At 38.3% G+C, this 16,544-nt stretch overlaps 1 protein-coding gene across 1 annotated transcript in view; it reads right to left on the reverse strand.

Annotated features, from left to right (window-relative positions):
- The window catches only part of GPALPP1 (GPALPP motifs containing 1), a 28,103-nt gene that overhangs the window by 7,702 nt on the left and 3,857 nt on the right, over positions 1–16,544 (reverse strand). The window contains exons 3-7 of the mRNA XM_043579144.1: positions 16,012–16,110; positions 13,901–14,009; positions 10,277–10,408; positions 9,668–9,832; positions 1,412–1,510 (exon numbers count right to left, since the gene is read on the reverse strand). Of these exons, the coding sequence (XP_043435079.1) occupies positions 1,412–1,510; positions 9,668–9,832; positions 10,277–10,408; positions 13,901–14,009; positions 16,012–16,110 (604 nt within the window). The remainder of the gene's footprint in view (positions 1–1,411; positions 1,511–9,667; positions 9,833–10,276; positions 10,409–13,900; positions 14,010–16,011; positions 16,111–16,544) is intronic.

Raw genomic sequence — 16,544 nt, forward strand, 5'->3', positions numbered from 1 at the left:
GAGACAGAGCATGAATGGGTGAGGGTCAGAGAGAGGGAGACACAGAATCTGAAACAGGCTCCAGGCTCTGAGCTGTTAGCACAGAGCCCGAGGCGGGGCTCGAACTCACGGACCGTGAGATCATGACCTGAGCCGAGTTCGGCCACTTAACCGACTGAGCCACCCAGGCGCCCCTATTTCCATCTTCTTAATCCCTCTCACTCATTTCATAAATCTTGGTCAAATCTTTTAGAAAAAAAATAGATGTGCAAGTCAAATGCTTTCTAATTCTTTATTTTCAGGAAAAGTGAAGGAAATTTAAAACATTCATTAGTTATTGCTAAGAAAAAATAAGCTCTCAATACATAGAGCATGGAGAAATAGGAACTTAAGTTCTGGATTCAGAAAAATCTGGGTTGCAATGGTGGTCCTGCTAGTTTCAACACTGGTAACCTTGGGCAAACAATTTGAACTTCATTTTATCAGCTGTAAAATGGTAGTAATCATTTTCAAATATTTGGGTGGGGAGGAGTTAATGACATAATTAAAAAGGATTTAGTAGTGTCAGGTATATAAGAATCACTCATAAATGCCATGTGTCAGATTTACTGATCATTTACTATAATGTAATCTTCACATTACCTCCGCAAACTAAAAGTTATTCTCATTATATAGATCCAGAAAGAAAAATTAAGAAAATAAAGTAACTGGACCAGTGTGAAAAATACTGAAGGAGGTCCTAATAAGTTGACAGTTGAGAGATCATTAATAATTTCTGTTAATAGATCTCTATGAGGTTTCAGTAAATAACTCAGAAATTGTTTAAAGAATTGAATGGAGGGGCACCTGAGTGGCTCAGTCAGTTAAGCGTCTGACTTCAGCTCAGGTCATGATCTCACAGTTTGTGAGTTCGAGCCCCACGTCAGGCTCTGTGCTGACAGCTTGGAGCCTGGAGCCTGCTTCAGATTCTAGGTCTCCTCCTCTCTCTGCCCCTCCCCTGCTCATGCTCTGTGTCTCTCTGTCTCTCAACAATAAATAAATGTTAAAAATTAAAAAAAAAAAAAAAGAATTGAATGGATCGCTATAATGAACTGCATTCCATTCTCATCCACTTCTTTATGTAAAAATGATTTCTTCCTTCCTTCCTTCCTTCCTTCCTTCCTTCCTTCCTTCCTTCCTTTCTTCCTTCCTTCAACTACAAACTGAAAACATTACATGAATACATGAAAAAATCCTACAAAAAGCCTATAAAAAGGATTTTATATAACTATACATTATACAACAGAATGGAATATTTCTAAGGGCAGATGTACAGAAAAACACTGAGGTAAAAAGGAAGACATATAAAAGAATGAGAAACAAGAAAGAAAATATAAGAAGAGCATTGAAGGATACAAAAAAAGAAAAGCTTGTATATTTTATTCTTACTCACATTGTATGAGGACACCTGCTCAGCCAATCTCTTTTCCCTTCCTGACAATATATGTTCTTCATCCTTCTTATTGAATGACTTCCTTGCTTCTTGTGTTTCCTGAAGAATGAACACAGGTTAACACATTACTGAACCATATAGTTAAGGAAAAAAAAAAAAAAAAAAGAAAGAAATACTATTATTTTTACTCAGATTGACTAAATAAGAGACTAGAGTAAGTTTGTTGAATCTTTTCCACTAGGAATATGAATAGAGTTGGTAAGGGATCAGTTCATGTTCTACTCAGTGATTTTCTTGACAACAAGAAGAAAACCTATTCAGATCAATAGAAAAACCTATTTACTTAGTTGTGTGTGTCAAATTCACAAAGAAGTTTGACAAATAATGATGAATTGTAGGAGAGGAAATTAGGCTTTAAAAGAAATCTGAGAGGGGCATCTGGCTGGCTCAGTGGGTAGAACATGTGACTTTTTGAGCTCAGGGTTGTAAGTCTGAGCCCTACCTTGGATATACAGATTACTTAAAAATAAAGCCTTAAAAAAAATAGAAAAGAAATCTTACATTATCTATTTTTAAAAGTAGTAATATCATGCTTGAGGGAAAATAATAAAGAAAAAGAAAAGGTTTACAGTTTGGAAAAGAAATAATAAAAGTATCTTTATTCAGAGATGACATGACTATTTATGTAGAAAACTCCAAAGCATCCATGAAAATACTTCTGGAACTAATAAGTACACTAGATCAAAGCTGCAGGATACAAGGTCAATATACAAAATATACCAACAACGAACAACTGGAATTCAAACTTAAAAAAAAATTAACAATAGTGTATACACAAGATGAAGTACTTAGATAGATTTCCAACAAATTTTAATTAGAAAAAAAAAATTCTAGAGAATACAGTCCCAACCAGGGATGAGAAAAGCCCACATAAAAACAACCTAAAAGCACTGTTCTCAAAGCATATTTTAATATTGTTGTTATTAAAGAAAACCAAAAAGGTTTTGGTTAAGAAAAAAGGTTTCTGCTTAAGAAAACCAAAAAGGTCATCTATAATGTTTATCTTAATAATATACAAAACAGGGGCTCCTAGCGGGCTCAGTTGGTAGAACACATGACTCTTGATCTTAGGGTTTGAGTTCAAGCCCCACATTGGGTGTGGAGCCTACTTAAAACACATGTACAAAACAACACTGCATTTGCTAAAGTATGTTAAAAACATAGGCATAGCTCAGTTCTTGTTTTCTCGTAAAAATTTTCCTAGAAAACATGCTTTCGTTTATTAATATTAAGGGGAAAATGATATTATGTTAAAACGGCGATAAAAACCTGACCATTTAATATTTAAGAGTTAACAGATCTAATCAAGACTGGGAGGTAAGGTAATAATAGATGTCAGTGAATTTTATTTATTTATTTATTTATTTATTTATTTATTTATTTATTTATTTATTTATTTTAAAACAATGTTTATTTATTTTGAGAGAAAAAGTGTCCGAGTGGGGAAGGGACAGTGAGAGACGGAGAGAGAGAATTCCAAATGGACTGTGCTGTCAGAAAGGAGCCCAACATGGGGCTTAATCTCACAAGCCATGAGATCATGACCTGAACTGAAATCAAGAGGCAGAGGTTTAACTGAACCACCCAGGTTAGCCACCCTTTACCTAACATTTAAAGAAGAATTAATACCTATTCTCAAACTATTCCAAAAAACAGAGAAGAAAACTTCCAAATTCATTCCATGAAGCCAACATTACCCTGATACTAAAACCAAATAAAGACACCACTAAAAAAGAGAACTATAAGCCAATATCCCTGATGAACATAAATGTAAAAATTCTCAATAAAATACTAGCAAACTGAATCCAACGATACATGAGAAAAATCATTCACTATGATCAAGTGAGATTTATTCCTGGGTTGCAAAGGTGGCTCAGTATTTGCAAATCAATCAGGGTGAGACATCACATTAATAAAAGAAAGGGTAAGAACCATATGATCATTTCAATAGATGCAGAAAATGCATCTGAGAAAGTACAACATCCATTCGTAATAAAAATCCTCAAGAAAGTAGGTTTAGAGGGAACATAACCTCAACATAATAAAGGCCATCTATGAAAAACCCACAGCTAAGATCACCCTAAATGGGGAAAACAGAGATTTTCCTCTACCGTCAGGAGTAAGACAGGGTTGTCCACTCTCACCACTGTTGTTCAACACAGTACTGGAAGTCCTAGCCACAGCAATCAGACAGCAAAAAGAAGTAAAAGGTATCCAAATCAGCAAGGAAGAAGTGAAATTTTCACTCTTTGCAGATGACATGATATTCTATATAGAAAACCCAAAAGACTCCACCAAAAAACTGAACTGATAAATGGATTTAGTAAAGTCGCATAGTACAAGATCAATGTGTAGAAATCTGTTGCATTTGTATACACCAATAATGAAGCAAGAAAAAGAGGAATTAAGGAATTAATCCCATGTACAACTGCAGCCAAAAAAGTAAGATACCTAGGAATAAACCTAACCAAAGAGGTGGAAAACTTGTGCTCTGAAAACTATAGAACACTGATGAAAAAAATTCAAGATGACACAAAGAAATGCAAAGACATTCCAGGCTCCTAGATTGGAAGAACAAATATTACTACCCAAAGCAATCTACACAGTTAATGCAATCCCTATCACAATACCAACGCATTTTTCATGGAGCTCGAACAAACATTCCTAAAATTTGTACGGAACCACAGAAGACTCCGAAGAGCCAGAGCAACCTTGAAACAAAAACAAAAACAAAAACAAAGTTGGAGGCATCACAACTCCAGACTTCAAGTTATACTACAAAGCTGTAGTAATCAAAACAGTATGGTACTGGCACAAACATAGACACCTCGATCAATGGAACAGAACAGAAATCACAGAAATGAACCCACAAATATATGGTCAATTAATCTTCGACAAAGCAGGAAAGAATATCCAATGGGAAAAGGAATGTCTCTTTAACAAATGGTGCTGAGAAAACTGGATAGCCACATGAAATAGAATTAGCCTGAACCACTGTCTTACGCCAAACACAAACATAAATCCAAAATGGATTAAGGACCTAAATGGGAGACCTGAAGCCATAAAAATCCTAGAAGAGGGGTGCCTGGGTGGCTCAGCCGGTTGAGCGTCCAATTCTTGATTTTGTCTCAGGTCAAGATCCTAAGGGTCATGGGATTGAGCCCCACATCAGGCTCTATGCTGAGCATGGAGCCTACTTAAGATTCTCTCTCTTTGCCCCATTTCCTTGCTCTCATGCTCTCTCTAAAAATAAATAAATGAAATGAAATGAAATAAAATAAAATACTCTAGAAGAGAACACAAGCAGTAACTTCTTAGACACTGGCCTTAGCAACTTCTTCTAGATATGTTGCAAGGGAAACAAAATAAAAAATAAACTACCGGAACAACATCAAAATAAAAAGCTTCTGCACAGCGAAGGAAACAATCAACAAAACTAAAAGGCAACCTATGGAATGGGAGAATATATTTGAAAATGGCATATTGGATAAAGAGTTAGTATCCAAAACCTATAAAGAAATTATCAAACGCAACCCCCCAAAACTAAATAATCCAATTAAAAAATGGGCAGAAGACATACAGATGGCTGGCCAACAGATACATGAAAACATGCTCACCGTCACTCATCATCAGGGAAATACAAATCAAATCCACGTGATATTCCACACCTATCAGAATGGCTAAAATCAACAACACAAGAAACAACAAATGTTGGTGAGGATGTGGAGAAAGGGGAACTCTCTTACACCATTGGTGGCCCGTTGGTGGGAATGCAAACTGGTGCAGCCACTGTGGAAAACAGTGTGAAGGTTCCTCAGAAAGGTAAAAATAGAACTACCCTATAATCTGGCAATTGCACTAGGTATTTATCCAAAGAATACAAAAATAATAATTTGAAGGGATACATGCACCCTGATGTTTATAGGAGCCAAACTATGGAAACAGTCCAAGTGTCCATCAATTGATGAATGGATAAAGAAGATGTGGTATATATATAAATGGAATATTGCCCAGCCATAAAAAAGAATGAAATCTTGCCATTTGCAACAACATGGATGGAGCTAGAGAGTATTATGCTAAGCAAAATAGGTCTGTGAAAGACAAACACCATTATGATTTCACTCATAATGCAATTTTTTTTTTAATGTTTATTTATTTTTGAGACAGAGAGAGACAGAGCATGAACAGGGGAGGGGCAGAGAGAGAGGGAGACACAGAATCAGAAGCAGGCTCCAGGCTCCGAGCCATCAGCCCAGAGCCTGACACGGGGCTTGAACTCACGGACCGCGAGATCGTGACCTGAGCTGAAGTCGGATGCCTAACCGACTGAGCCACCCAGGCGCCCCACTCATAATGTAATTTAAGAAATAAATGAGCAAATGAAGAAAAAAAAAAAAAGAGAGGCAAACCAAGAAACAGACTTTTAGAGAACTGATGTTACCAGAAGGGAAGTGGGTGTTGGGATGGGTTAAATAGGTGATGGGGATTAAGGAGGGCACTTGTGAGCACCAGGCATTGTATGGAAGTGTTGAATCACTATATTGTATACACTGTATGGTTAACTAACTAGAATTTAAATAAAAGCTTAAAAAAAAGATGGCATCATAAGAAACAAAAATGGAAAGATGGAGAAAGTCTGTCAAAAAGGAAATTTAGCTAAGATCTGTGACAAAAATTAGTCACAAACTTTACACAGAATGAAATACACAAGAAAATGAATGGCTCTCCGATACTGTATAGTTTATACCATAAATATGAGTCTGTGGTACTATACGCTACTTTTTAAAGTTTTTATTTATTTATTTTGAGAGAGAGAGAGAGAGAGAGAGAGAGAGAGAGAGAGAGGAAGAACAAGCCTTCGACAGAGAAGGAAAGAAAGAATCCCAAGCAGGCTCTGCACTGTCAGTGCAGAGCCCGATGTGGGGCCTGAACTCACAAACCATGAGATCATGACCTGAGCCAAAATTAAGAGTCAGATGCTTAACCGACTGAGCTACCCAGGCGCCTCTGTGGTACTATATGCTAAATATAGTATCCCATAAAATTTAAGGAGTATTAATAATCTCTTTATGAATTTGCTGTAGAACTGAACAAAACACTTTCAAGTACTGAAAAGAAAAAGATCTGAAGAACTTAATCATAGGTCCTAAAATCACTGGGTTGTCTAATTTCCATTTGCTCCATTTTTCTGATATTTTCCTCGGAAGAAGAGTCCCTCCATATCTGGCTGTAGGCTAGACATCTATTTACCTATAGTGAGGAACAGAAGGAGAGAGAAAAGCACAACTAACATAGACATGAATAAATTCACGTAAACAAGGGAATGTCTTTTCTGGAGACAATCTTAAAGGCTAAATTATAAAAATGCCAATATATTATTTTTATAAAACACCAGTTAAGAAAGAGTAGACAGGCACCGCAACACTAGTCATTCAAAGCATGCGGCTTACTTCCACACCACCTCTTTTTAAAAAAAAAAAATTTTTTTGAAAAAAAAAAAAATTAAAAAAAAAAAAATTTTTTTTTTAACGTTTTATTTATTTTTGAGACAGAGAGAGACAGAGCATGAATGGGGGAGGGGCAGAGAGAGAGGGAGACACAGAATCGGAAGCAGGCTCCAGGCTCTGAGCCATCAGCCCAGAGCCCGACGTGGGGCTCGAACTCACGGACCGCGAGATCGTGACCTGAGCCGAAGTCGGCTGCCCAACCGACTGAGCCACCCAGGCGCCCCATAAAAAAAAAAAAACTTTTTTTAAGGTTGATTCAGTTTTTAGAGGCAGAGACGAGCACAAGTGGGGGAGGGGCAGAGATAGGGAGAGACAGAATCCGAAGCATGCTCCAGGCTCTGAGCTGTCAGCACAGAGCCCAATGCGGGGCTCGAACCCCCGAACTGTGAGATCACGACCTGAGCTGAAGTCGGATGCTCAACCAGCTGAGCCACCCAGGTGCCCCCACACCACCTTTTCTGTTGCTTCTTCTGCCTCAGGTGTGTTGGTTCACCTCAACTTTCTATTACAACTCTTAGACGTCCCTTAATCTTCTGGACCAAAGAGAATTTACAATTTTGCCTCATGTGCAAGGTAGGGTGCTAAAATCTGGAGACATTACATCCACATTTTAAGAATAACATGGGGGGCGCCTGGGTGGCTCAGTCGGTTAGGCATCCGACTTCAGCTCAGGTCATGATCTCACAGTTTGTAGGTCTGAACCCTACATCGGGCTCTGTGCTGACAGCTCAGAGCCTGGAGCCTGCTTCGAATTCTGTGTCTCTCTCTCTGGGCCTTCCCTGCACGTGCTCTGCCCCTCTCTCTCTCTCTCAAAAATAAATAAACATTAAAAAAAAAAAAAGGGTAACATGGGGTATTTTATAACCAATTCTCCACTAAAATGAAAACTCCATAAGAAGCTTTTTCAGGGCACCAGGGTGGTTCAGTTAGTTAGGTGTCTGATTTCGGCTCAGGTCATGATCTCATGGTTTTTAAGATCGAGCCTGCATAGGGCTCTGGGTGCCAGCCTGGATCCTATTTGGGATTCTCTCTCTCTCTCTCTCTCTCTCTCTCTCTCTCTCTCCCTCTCTCTCTCTTTCTCTTTCTGCTCCTCCCCTACTTGTGTGCACATGTGTTCTCTCATTCTCTCTCTCTCTCAAAATAAATAAGCTTGAGAAAAAAAACAAAGCTTTTCCATTTTGCTATTACCTACAACCAAACTGAATGCCTGGCAGAGAAGGTATTCAATTCATAGTTACAGAATGAAAAGAGAAGGTCTCATAATTCTTGGTACTGATGGAGAAGATAAACAGAGTAGAGGAATGAATGAAGTGTGGAACTATGGAAGTCAAAACTAAAAAGCTGTAGCCTTCGGGTGCCAATTACTCAAGCATTCAAATTTGAATTAAAGGGAGTAAAAACCTTCGGATGGGGTAAATTTAAGAAGTAGTGCTGGGGGTATTTCTAATTTACAATGGTTCAATTCCTTTTTTTAATTTGTTTTTTAACGTTTATTTATTTTTGAGACAGAGAGAGACAGAGCATGAACAGGGGAGGGTCAGAGAGTGAGGAAGACACAGAATCTGAAACAGGCTCCAGGCTCTGAGCTGTCAGCACAGAGCTTGACGCGGGGCTCGAACTCACGAACCGCGAGATCATGACCTGAGCCGAAGTCGGACGCTTAACCGACTGCGCCACCCAGGTGCCCCACAGTGGTTCAATTCCCAATTTATAATGGAAGATTTTGTAAAAAGCAGAGTCAATAATGCATTCTATCCACACTTCTTTTCTTTTTTAGCAAATTATTTAACGCACTAATGAAAGCGTTTCTTTTTTTAAAAACTGAGGTATAACTGATGAAACATTTTATTAGTTTCAGGTGTACAACATGATTCAATATTTGTTATATATTGTAAAATAATCAAAATAAGTCAACATCCATCACCATATACAGCTACCAACATTTATTCCATTTGTGATGAGGACTTTCAAGATCCACTCTCCTAGCTAATTTCAAATACGCGATACAGTATTACTAAGTATAGTTACCATGCTGTACATATGTCCCCATGAGTTTTATTTACTTCCTCCATTTTGCCTCCCCCTACCTCCAGGCAACCACCAGTCTATTCTCTATATCCATGACTTTTTTTTTTTTTCTGGTTTGTTTTTTTTGATTCTGTACAGAAGGGAGATCATATAGTATTCAGTACTATCAATGAAAGAATTTCTTGCCTATTTTGACAGTAACACAAAACATAGTGCACTGGAAGTAAGGTCATTTTGTGGGAGAATCTCTATGTATCATTTAACCTAGGTGAACCCGTGGCTTTAGTTTCATGGAGACAGTATGATGATGTATAAGGACTAGAGAATTTAGAATTATAGAAAGGTGTAGAATAGAATTATTATTCATTACTAATCAGCCCTCTAATTCCAGAAAAGTGGACCTCATAAAAGTTAGTTTCTCCCTCTATAAAATGAAGTCAGTAAGTCCAGATCTCTGGGTTTTCTTGAGATTTAAATGAGATAATTCATTGGGAAATCGCAAGCAATTGGTGTCACTGTCCTTATTTTCTTTCAGGGAGAAATCTGTATTTTCCCTTTGGAATCATAATTTAAAAATAGTACCTTTAAATCATCATGCCTTCTATGTTTTCAAGATACAGCCAACATGGGCAGAAATACATGCACAAACAAGCTCTCTCACCTTAGCTCTCCTCTCCCTGTCAGCTGGGGTGTCTGTCCAGACGGATCGATCCCCAGATTTCTCATCGGCTCGTCTCTTAAAAGTTCTGGGCCCGAGACCAAAGTCTTTCATTTCTGGAGGAAGCTCAGTCATCCATGATTCTCTTGTAATTGGTTTGGATGAATTCTTTAAGAGAAGTAAAAAATCAAACAGTCAAAAAAAAAAAGAAAAGTAGCCCAGAAAGTGTTTGTAAGATACTGTATAAGTGGTCATGTTTCTCAATTGAGGCTTTAAGAGGAAGAATTTAATATAAAGGATTATATTTTGTCATATATGTTACAATTACCTCATCCAATTTATTGTTCTTTTGACTTTGTTCTCTTTTGCCACACAGAAATTTTTAAATAGGCAAATTTGCCAGTCTTTTCCTTTTACAGCTTCTAGATTACCTTGCTCCTAAGTTTTCTTTATATACATATTCCATATATTTTATTTATATTATTAATTATATTATTATTTATTTATATTACTTATATACATAAGCATATATTTTCTTTCATCTCGATTTTAAAATTTAGATTTTTAATCCATTTAGCCAATTTCTCAGAGTATAGTATATTTAAAACTTACGTCATCTCCTCTGGTCAGTTTTTCTTTCATTCTCTGGGCCCTTTTTTCAAACTCTGTCGTGACGCTGTAGTTAACTGGTCCTTTTGCAGGCATGGGTCCAACAATGTCCTCATCTTCACTGCTATCTGTTTCCTTTTGAAATAAGACATTGCCTTTAAACCAGGAGCAGAGCCATAGGTTATAGAAAATGATCCTAAAATACTCAAAATTTCACTGCAAAGGATTACTTAGAGACAATAAGACAAAAATGCAAACAATGTATTGCTGGCTGATCACTGAGCAATAAGGACCTTTTCCTCGCCTAAAATCATTGTTGCACCATGTGCTAACTAACTTGGATGTAAATTATAAAAAAATAAATGAATTATAGAAAAAAATACTCTGATGGTATCAGTAGTGAAGGTGTTAAGCGTAACAACAATGACGAGAGCTATTATAAGTTGAAAATGTTCTGACTTAATCCTCACCAACAACCCTCTAAGACAAGGATAACAACCTGCATGATACTGACATGAAACTAAGCTCACCCAGGCGCCAATGGCTCTTGCCTTCTCTCTCCTGTTTTCTTCCCTCCAACCACACTGGACTTCTTTTAAAAAAAAAATTTTTTTTTAATGTTTACATTTTTGGAGAGTGAGTCGGGGAGGGGCAGAGAGAGAGAGACAGACACAGGATCTGAAGCAGGCTCCAGGCTCTGAGCTTTTAGTACAGAGCCCAACACGAGGCTCAAACCCACGAACTGCGAGATCATGACCTGAGCCGAAGTCGGGTGCTTAACTGACTGAGCCACCCGGGTACCCTCACACTGAACTTCTAAAGCCCTAACTTTCCTCCTCTCTACATTGCTTTCTCTTCAAATAAGCTATCTATGCTTTCTGGAACAATCTCTCCTGCCCTCTTTGCTGAGACATCTCCAACGCATCAGTCTTCAGTTTAGACATTTCCTCAGAGACAAAGACTTTTTCTCATTTCTTTAGGTTAGTTTAGATTCCCCTGTCATGGTTCCATAGTATTTTGTCTCACCCTTTTTTTTAAAAAAATTTTTTAACGTTTATCTTTGAGACAGAGAGAGCATGAATGGGGGAGGGTCAGAGAGAGAGGGAGACACAGAATCTGAAACAGGCTCCAGACTCTGAGCTATCAGCGCAGAGCCCGATGCGGGGCTCAAACTCATGGATGGTGAGATCATGACCTGAGCCGAAGTCGGATGATCAACCAACTGAGCCACCCAGGCGCCCCTTGTCTCACCTTTTGAATCACTCATAATATTAGATGTTTGTGTAATGTCCATATTCCCCACTACCCTGCAGGTTGATTAGTGTGATTATCTGGGACTATGTCTAACGTACTCATTCATTCAACAAATACTTCCGAATGCCCCTAGGGAGAAGACAAAATCTCCGTCCTCAACATTCTAGTGGGGAGAGGTCAACAATAAACAGAAAGAAGCAGTAACAGATGGTATCTGAGGTGCTGACAGATGCTATGGAGAGAATTAAAGGCCGGAAGGAGAGACGAGCAAAGGGAAGAGGAGATAGTAATTTTGAGCTAGGAGGTCAGAAACGACCTCGCTAAGGTGACATTCCAGCCCAACACGGAAGCTCTGAGAGGCAAGCCACATAGATATCTAGGGGAAGAGCACTCTGGGGAGACTTTGCAGGAATGAACAGTCAGGGGCAGGAGCCTGCTGGGCGTAAGTGAGGAGGAACAGCAAGGAGCACAGTGTGGTCAGATTGACATTAAGAGAGAAAATCACGGAGCTCAAGGAGACATTACAATGTGTAGGGCTCTAGTTTTAATTTTATTAAAAAATTTTTTTTAAATATTTATTTAATTAAAAAATATTTATTTACTTTTGAAGAAGAGAGAGACAAAGCATGAGTGGGGGAAGAGCAGAGAGAGAGGGAGACACAGAATCCGAAGCAGGCTCCAGGCTCTGAGCTGTCAGCACAGTGTAATGGCTCTGTTTTTTTTATTGTTTTTATTTTTCACTTTTCTTAAGTAATCTCTACGTTTCACATGGGGCTCAAGCTCATGACACCACAATCAAGAGTCGCACGCTCTACGGAGCCAGCCAGGTGCCCCAGGGTTTGGCTTTTATGTAGAGAGAGGAGGAGCAGTGTGATAGTTCTGAGTGTGAGTGACACAATCTGACTTCATTTTACCCAGGCTCTAGCTGCTGTGTTGAGAGGAGGTAACAGAAAAACAAGGTTTAAAATATCAAGACCGATAAACAGAGGAACTATGATTTGACTTAGACTAGGGGAGGAGCAGAAATGGTTGGACTGTGGATGTCCTTTGAAGGTGGGAGGAACTAGACTTGTTGACAGACTCATTCCTATGACCATGTGCCTCATACACTGTAGCAGGTACTCTCTAAGTAGCTGTTGAAGGAAGGAGTAAATCACTCTGAAGTTCATGGTCTTAACCACTGCATTATATTTTCCTTGGTAACAGCCGCAGTGTAACTGCTCAGTTCTCAATAGAGATGAACATCCAGGAAGTTACTACAGAATAACAGACTGAACAGGTGATCTAAAGCATTAAGAACTGGGCGTAAGGGGCACCTGGCTGGCTCGGTCAGGAGAGCAAGCGACTCTTTTTTTTTATTAAAAAAAAAAAACACTTAAAAAAAAATTTTTTTTTTTTAATTTATTTTTGAGACAGAGCATGAGCAGGGGAGGGGCAGAGAGACAGGGAGACACAGAATCCGAAGCAGGCTCCAGGCTCTGAGCTGTCAGCACAGAGCCTGATGCAGGGCTCGAACTCACGGACTGTGAGATCATGACCTGAGCTGAAGTCGGTGCTTAACTGACTGAGACACCCAGGCGCCCCGAGAGCAAGCAACTTTTGATCTTGGGGTTGTGAGTTTGAGTCCCTTGTAGAGTGTAGAGATTACTTAAAAGTAAATCTTTAAAAATAAAAAACTTAAAAAGAAAAAAAAAAAACTGGGTTTAAGCTTTGGCTTTGATTAGTGCAAAGTGTGCAATCTTGGGTAAGTTACCAAATTTCTCTGGTTTTTAGTATCTGTCAGATGGCGGATGATATTTATTTCATAAGGTTGCAGAGAAAATAATATTCATATATGGGGAAAAAGCATTACAAATTATAAAGTACTCTACAAATCTCAGCTATTGGTAAGGACCAGACCTCTAACAAGAAAACAGCTTTCATACTTGACTCTAAAATCATTGACCTATCTTTTCATAAAATCATTTAACCACCAGCTTTGTTAAATACATGCACCAGAGATGGATGGATAAGAACTAATTTCAAGGTAGACCATTATCAAAAAATTCCTCAGCTGTCTTTTTTTCAGGTCAAATCACCATGATTCCTTCAACTTTTCATCATGTTGTATTTTCTGGCACTGTAAACATTGCCTTCAAGGATGAGAAGCATGAATACATCACATTCTGTCAACATGTAACTGCCTTGTTATGTTTCTAACATCTCAGTTCTGTGACAAGCTTCTGATTTAGTATACCTTACAATCCTAGATTAATGTGGATGCAACTGTGTGACTGCGTGTTAGTTACATTTGAGCCAAATGATTACATAGTTATTACTCTGCGAAGTCTTGAGTTTGTTACATCTTATGCTTTAATCAAAACATTTCCAAACCTCATAGTTGAAATATGATGATACTTGTTGTCCTGGATCATCTCGGCCTTTGTCACTTTTCTGAGTAGATTTAATAAAACCAGGTGGTAATGCAGGACCTATTATAGGCCTGAAAAATAAAATGTACCTTTAACATTCTCCCTGATTTTCAAAAGCAGTTTTTAGAATAAGCGTTCACAAAAAAGAAAAAAAAAAAAACAACAAATACTAACAAATGTTGAAGATGAGAATTTCACGTAACATATTATTTGTATTTTATAACCTAGTATTTTTCTATAGTATCTTAAAAAAATATAATTTTCTCATTTTTATTTTGTATTTGTTAGTCAATGCTAAGATACTAAACCAGTAATTCTCAATGGCAGTGATGTATTTCTGTTTCCTTCAAACAACCCCTAAGTCGTTCCATTTTCTGGGTGAGCAAAATAAGGCCCAAGGACACCACAAACTAGCAAGTGTCAGTGCTGGCATTTGAGCCCTGGTCTCCTCGATGCCAAAGTTCATTTTCTTTCAAGGTGACCTATTGCTACATTTCTGAGGGAACTGACATCAGTCCAAATGGGAGAAGTGCCTAAAATCTGGGGCTTACAAAGAGAAAGCCTTACTTCAGGGAAAAAGTAACAGAGACAAGATATTTTCTACTCTCTTTCATACTTTACGTTTCTTAATTCTTTCTTTCATACCAATGTTTTCCCCAGAGATGTCGCTGTACCAGTTATTAACAAGCAAGATGGCAATGAAGTCCTAAGCTGACTTTTCCAGGTTGCACTGTGTTCTATCAGAGCCTCACAGACAGGCTTCGTAGCAGAGGAAAATTGGTACTGACTCAGAAGGTCTGGGTTCTGATCCTGGCCATTGAACAGCCAAATACAACTCTCAAGAAAGACATTGCTTTACTTCTAATAATGTGCTTTCTTGAAAGGAATGTTATGACCCAGTGGTTAGCAAATTTTCTGTAAAAGGCCAGAGAGGACATTTTAGGCTTTGAGGGCCATATATGGGTCTCTTAGGCATGCCGGTCTTTGTTTTTTAGATGACCCTTTAAAGATTATTCTTGGCTTGGTGGCATACAAAATCAGGCAGCAGAGAGTCTAGCCTTATTTCCAAAAGGTCCAAAGTTAACATGAAAATTGGAGCTGATAGATAGGATTGTAAAGTTTGAATATAAAATATACAATAGTTGGGGCGCCTGGGTGGCTCAGTCTGTTAAGCATCTGATGTCGGCTCGGTCACGATCATGCAGTTTGTGAGTTCGAGCCCTGCGTTGGGCTCTGTGCTGTCAGTTCGGAGCCTGGAGCCTGCTTCGGATTCTGTGTCTCCCTCTCTCTCTGCCCCTCCCCCACTCACGCTCTCTCTCTGTCTCAAAAATAAATAAAAAACCACATTAAAATATACAAGTCTTTTTGACTTGTTCTTGCATACTGGTAACAGTGCTCTGAATTATAAACAAGGTGGTGTGCAATTACGTATTCAGCATTAAAGACTTTATAATTCTGAGAAGATAGGAATCAAAACTTACTATATGCTTACCTGGGGCCAGGCATCATGTAAGAGGCGCACACACACACACACACACACACACACATACACGTATGTGCATGTATGTAAATATGAAATCTCAATCATCACAATTTTGAAAGGTACGTGTTGTTATCCTATTTTTCAGATGGCAATTCTGAGGTACAGAGAAGTTAGTCAAATTGTTTAACGTGGCACACAGGAATTGTTCTTTCTGTCACCAAATAACTAAGAAAGCATCTAATCTTAAAGGTAAATACCAGGATTCCAGCCCCAGGCCTACTGCTTACTATGTGTGCAACCTTATCTATTTAAGAAAAGGGCGAAGAGGGATAACGCTGCACTCAGTCTATCACAGAGCACTCTTGTGAGCATCAACGAAGGGATGTGGAGGTTTTTTATAAACTACAGAAGTGTTTATAGGCATGCAAATAATCATTTTTGTTAGAGGAAACAGTTACTTTCCCCTATGCGTTTCAAATGTTCTATAAATCTGTAAGTTAAAAAACAACTTTGGACAGCACTTTATTGAATCAACAAACACCTACTGAAATAGTTGGAAAAGACTGGCCTGAAACACTACACATTGTCACCTTGGAGGAGAATCATCCTGCTTTTTAAATCCGGGAGGAAGAGCTGGTCCAAAAAACCCTTCATCATCATCGTCATCATCCTGAGTTCTCCTCTGTTTTCTAAAAACACAGTAGTACAATGTTATGCAAATTTTTTTTCCACAGAGAATTTTAAGTTTTAAAGGAAGCATTAACTCCAACTAGTTGTATAAACACTGAAACAATAAATTCATCTTGCCCAATGAGAACAAATGGACACCACAGTTGATCTTATATCAACCTTTTCCTGGAATTTATTTTTGGCCTAAAATAGCGCCATATTTTCTATGGCAGCAGTTTTCTATATTTTCTATAGCGTTAAAGATTCCACTTTACTGAGGTTTCGAAGAGTCTACTTGCTGAATGTTTTTGAGCAAAAAGTTTGACGCTAGCTTTTTATCTCATGCAGGAAGGTTTTAAGTTGCTAGTTCTGTCTTATCTTTAAAACGCATCAAAAAACCCTTGCTACCCAATACTAAACAAAAATTCCACTTTTCTTTACACGGACCCATGGC

Source organism: Prionailurus bengalensis, chromosome A1, assembly GCF_016509475.1.
Source record: "Prionailurus bengalensis isolate Pbe53 chromosome A1, Fcat_Pben_1.1_paternal_pri, whole genome shotgun sequence".
NCBI classification, from domain to species: domain Eukaryota; kingdom Metazoa; phylum Chordata; class Mammalia; order Carnivora; family Felidae; genus Prionailurus; species Prionailurus bengalensis.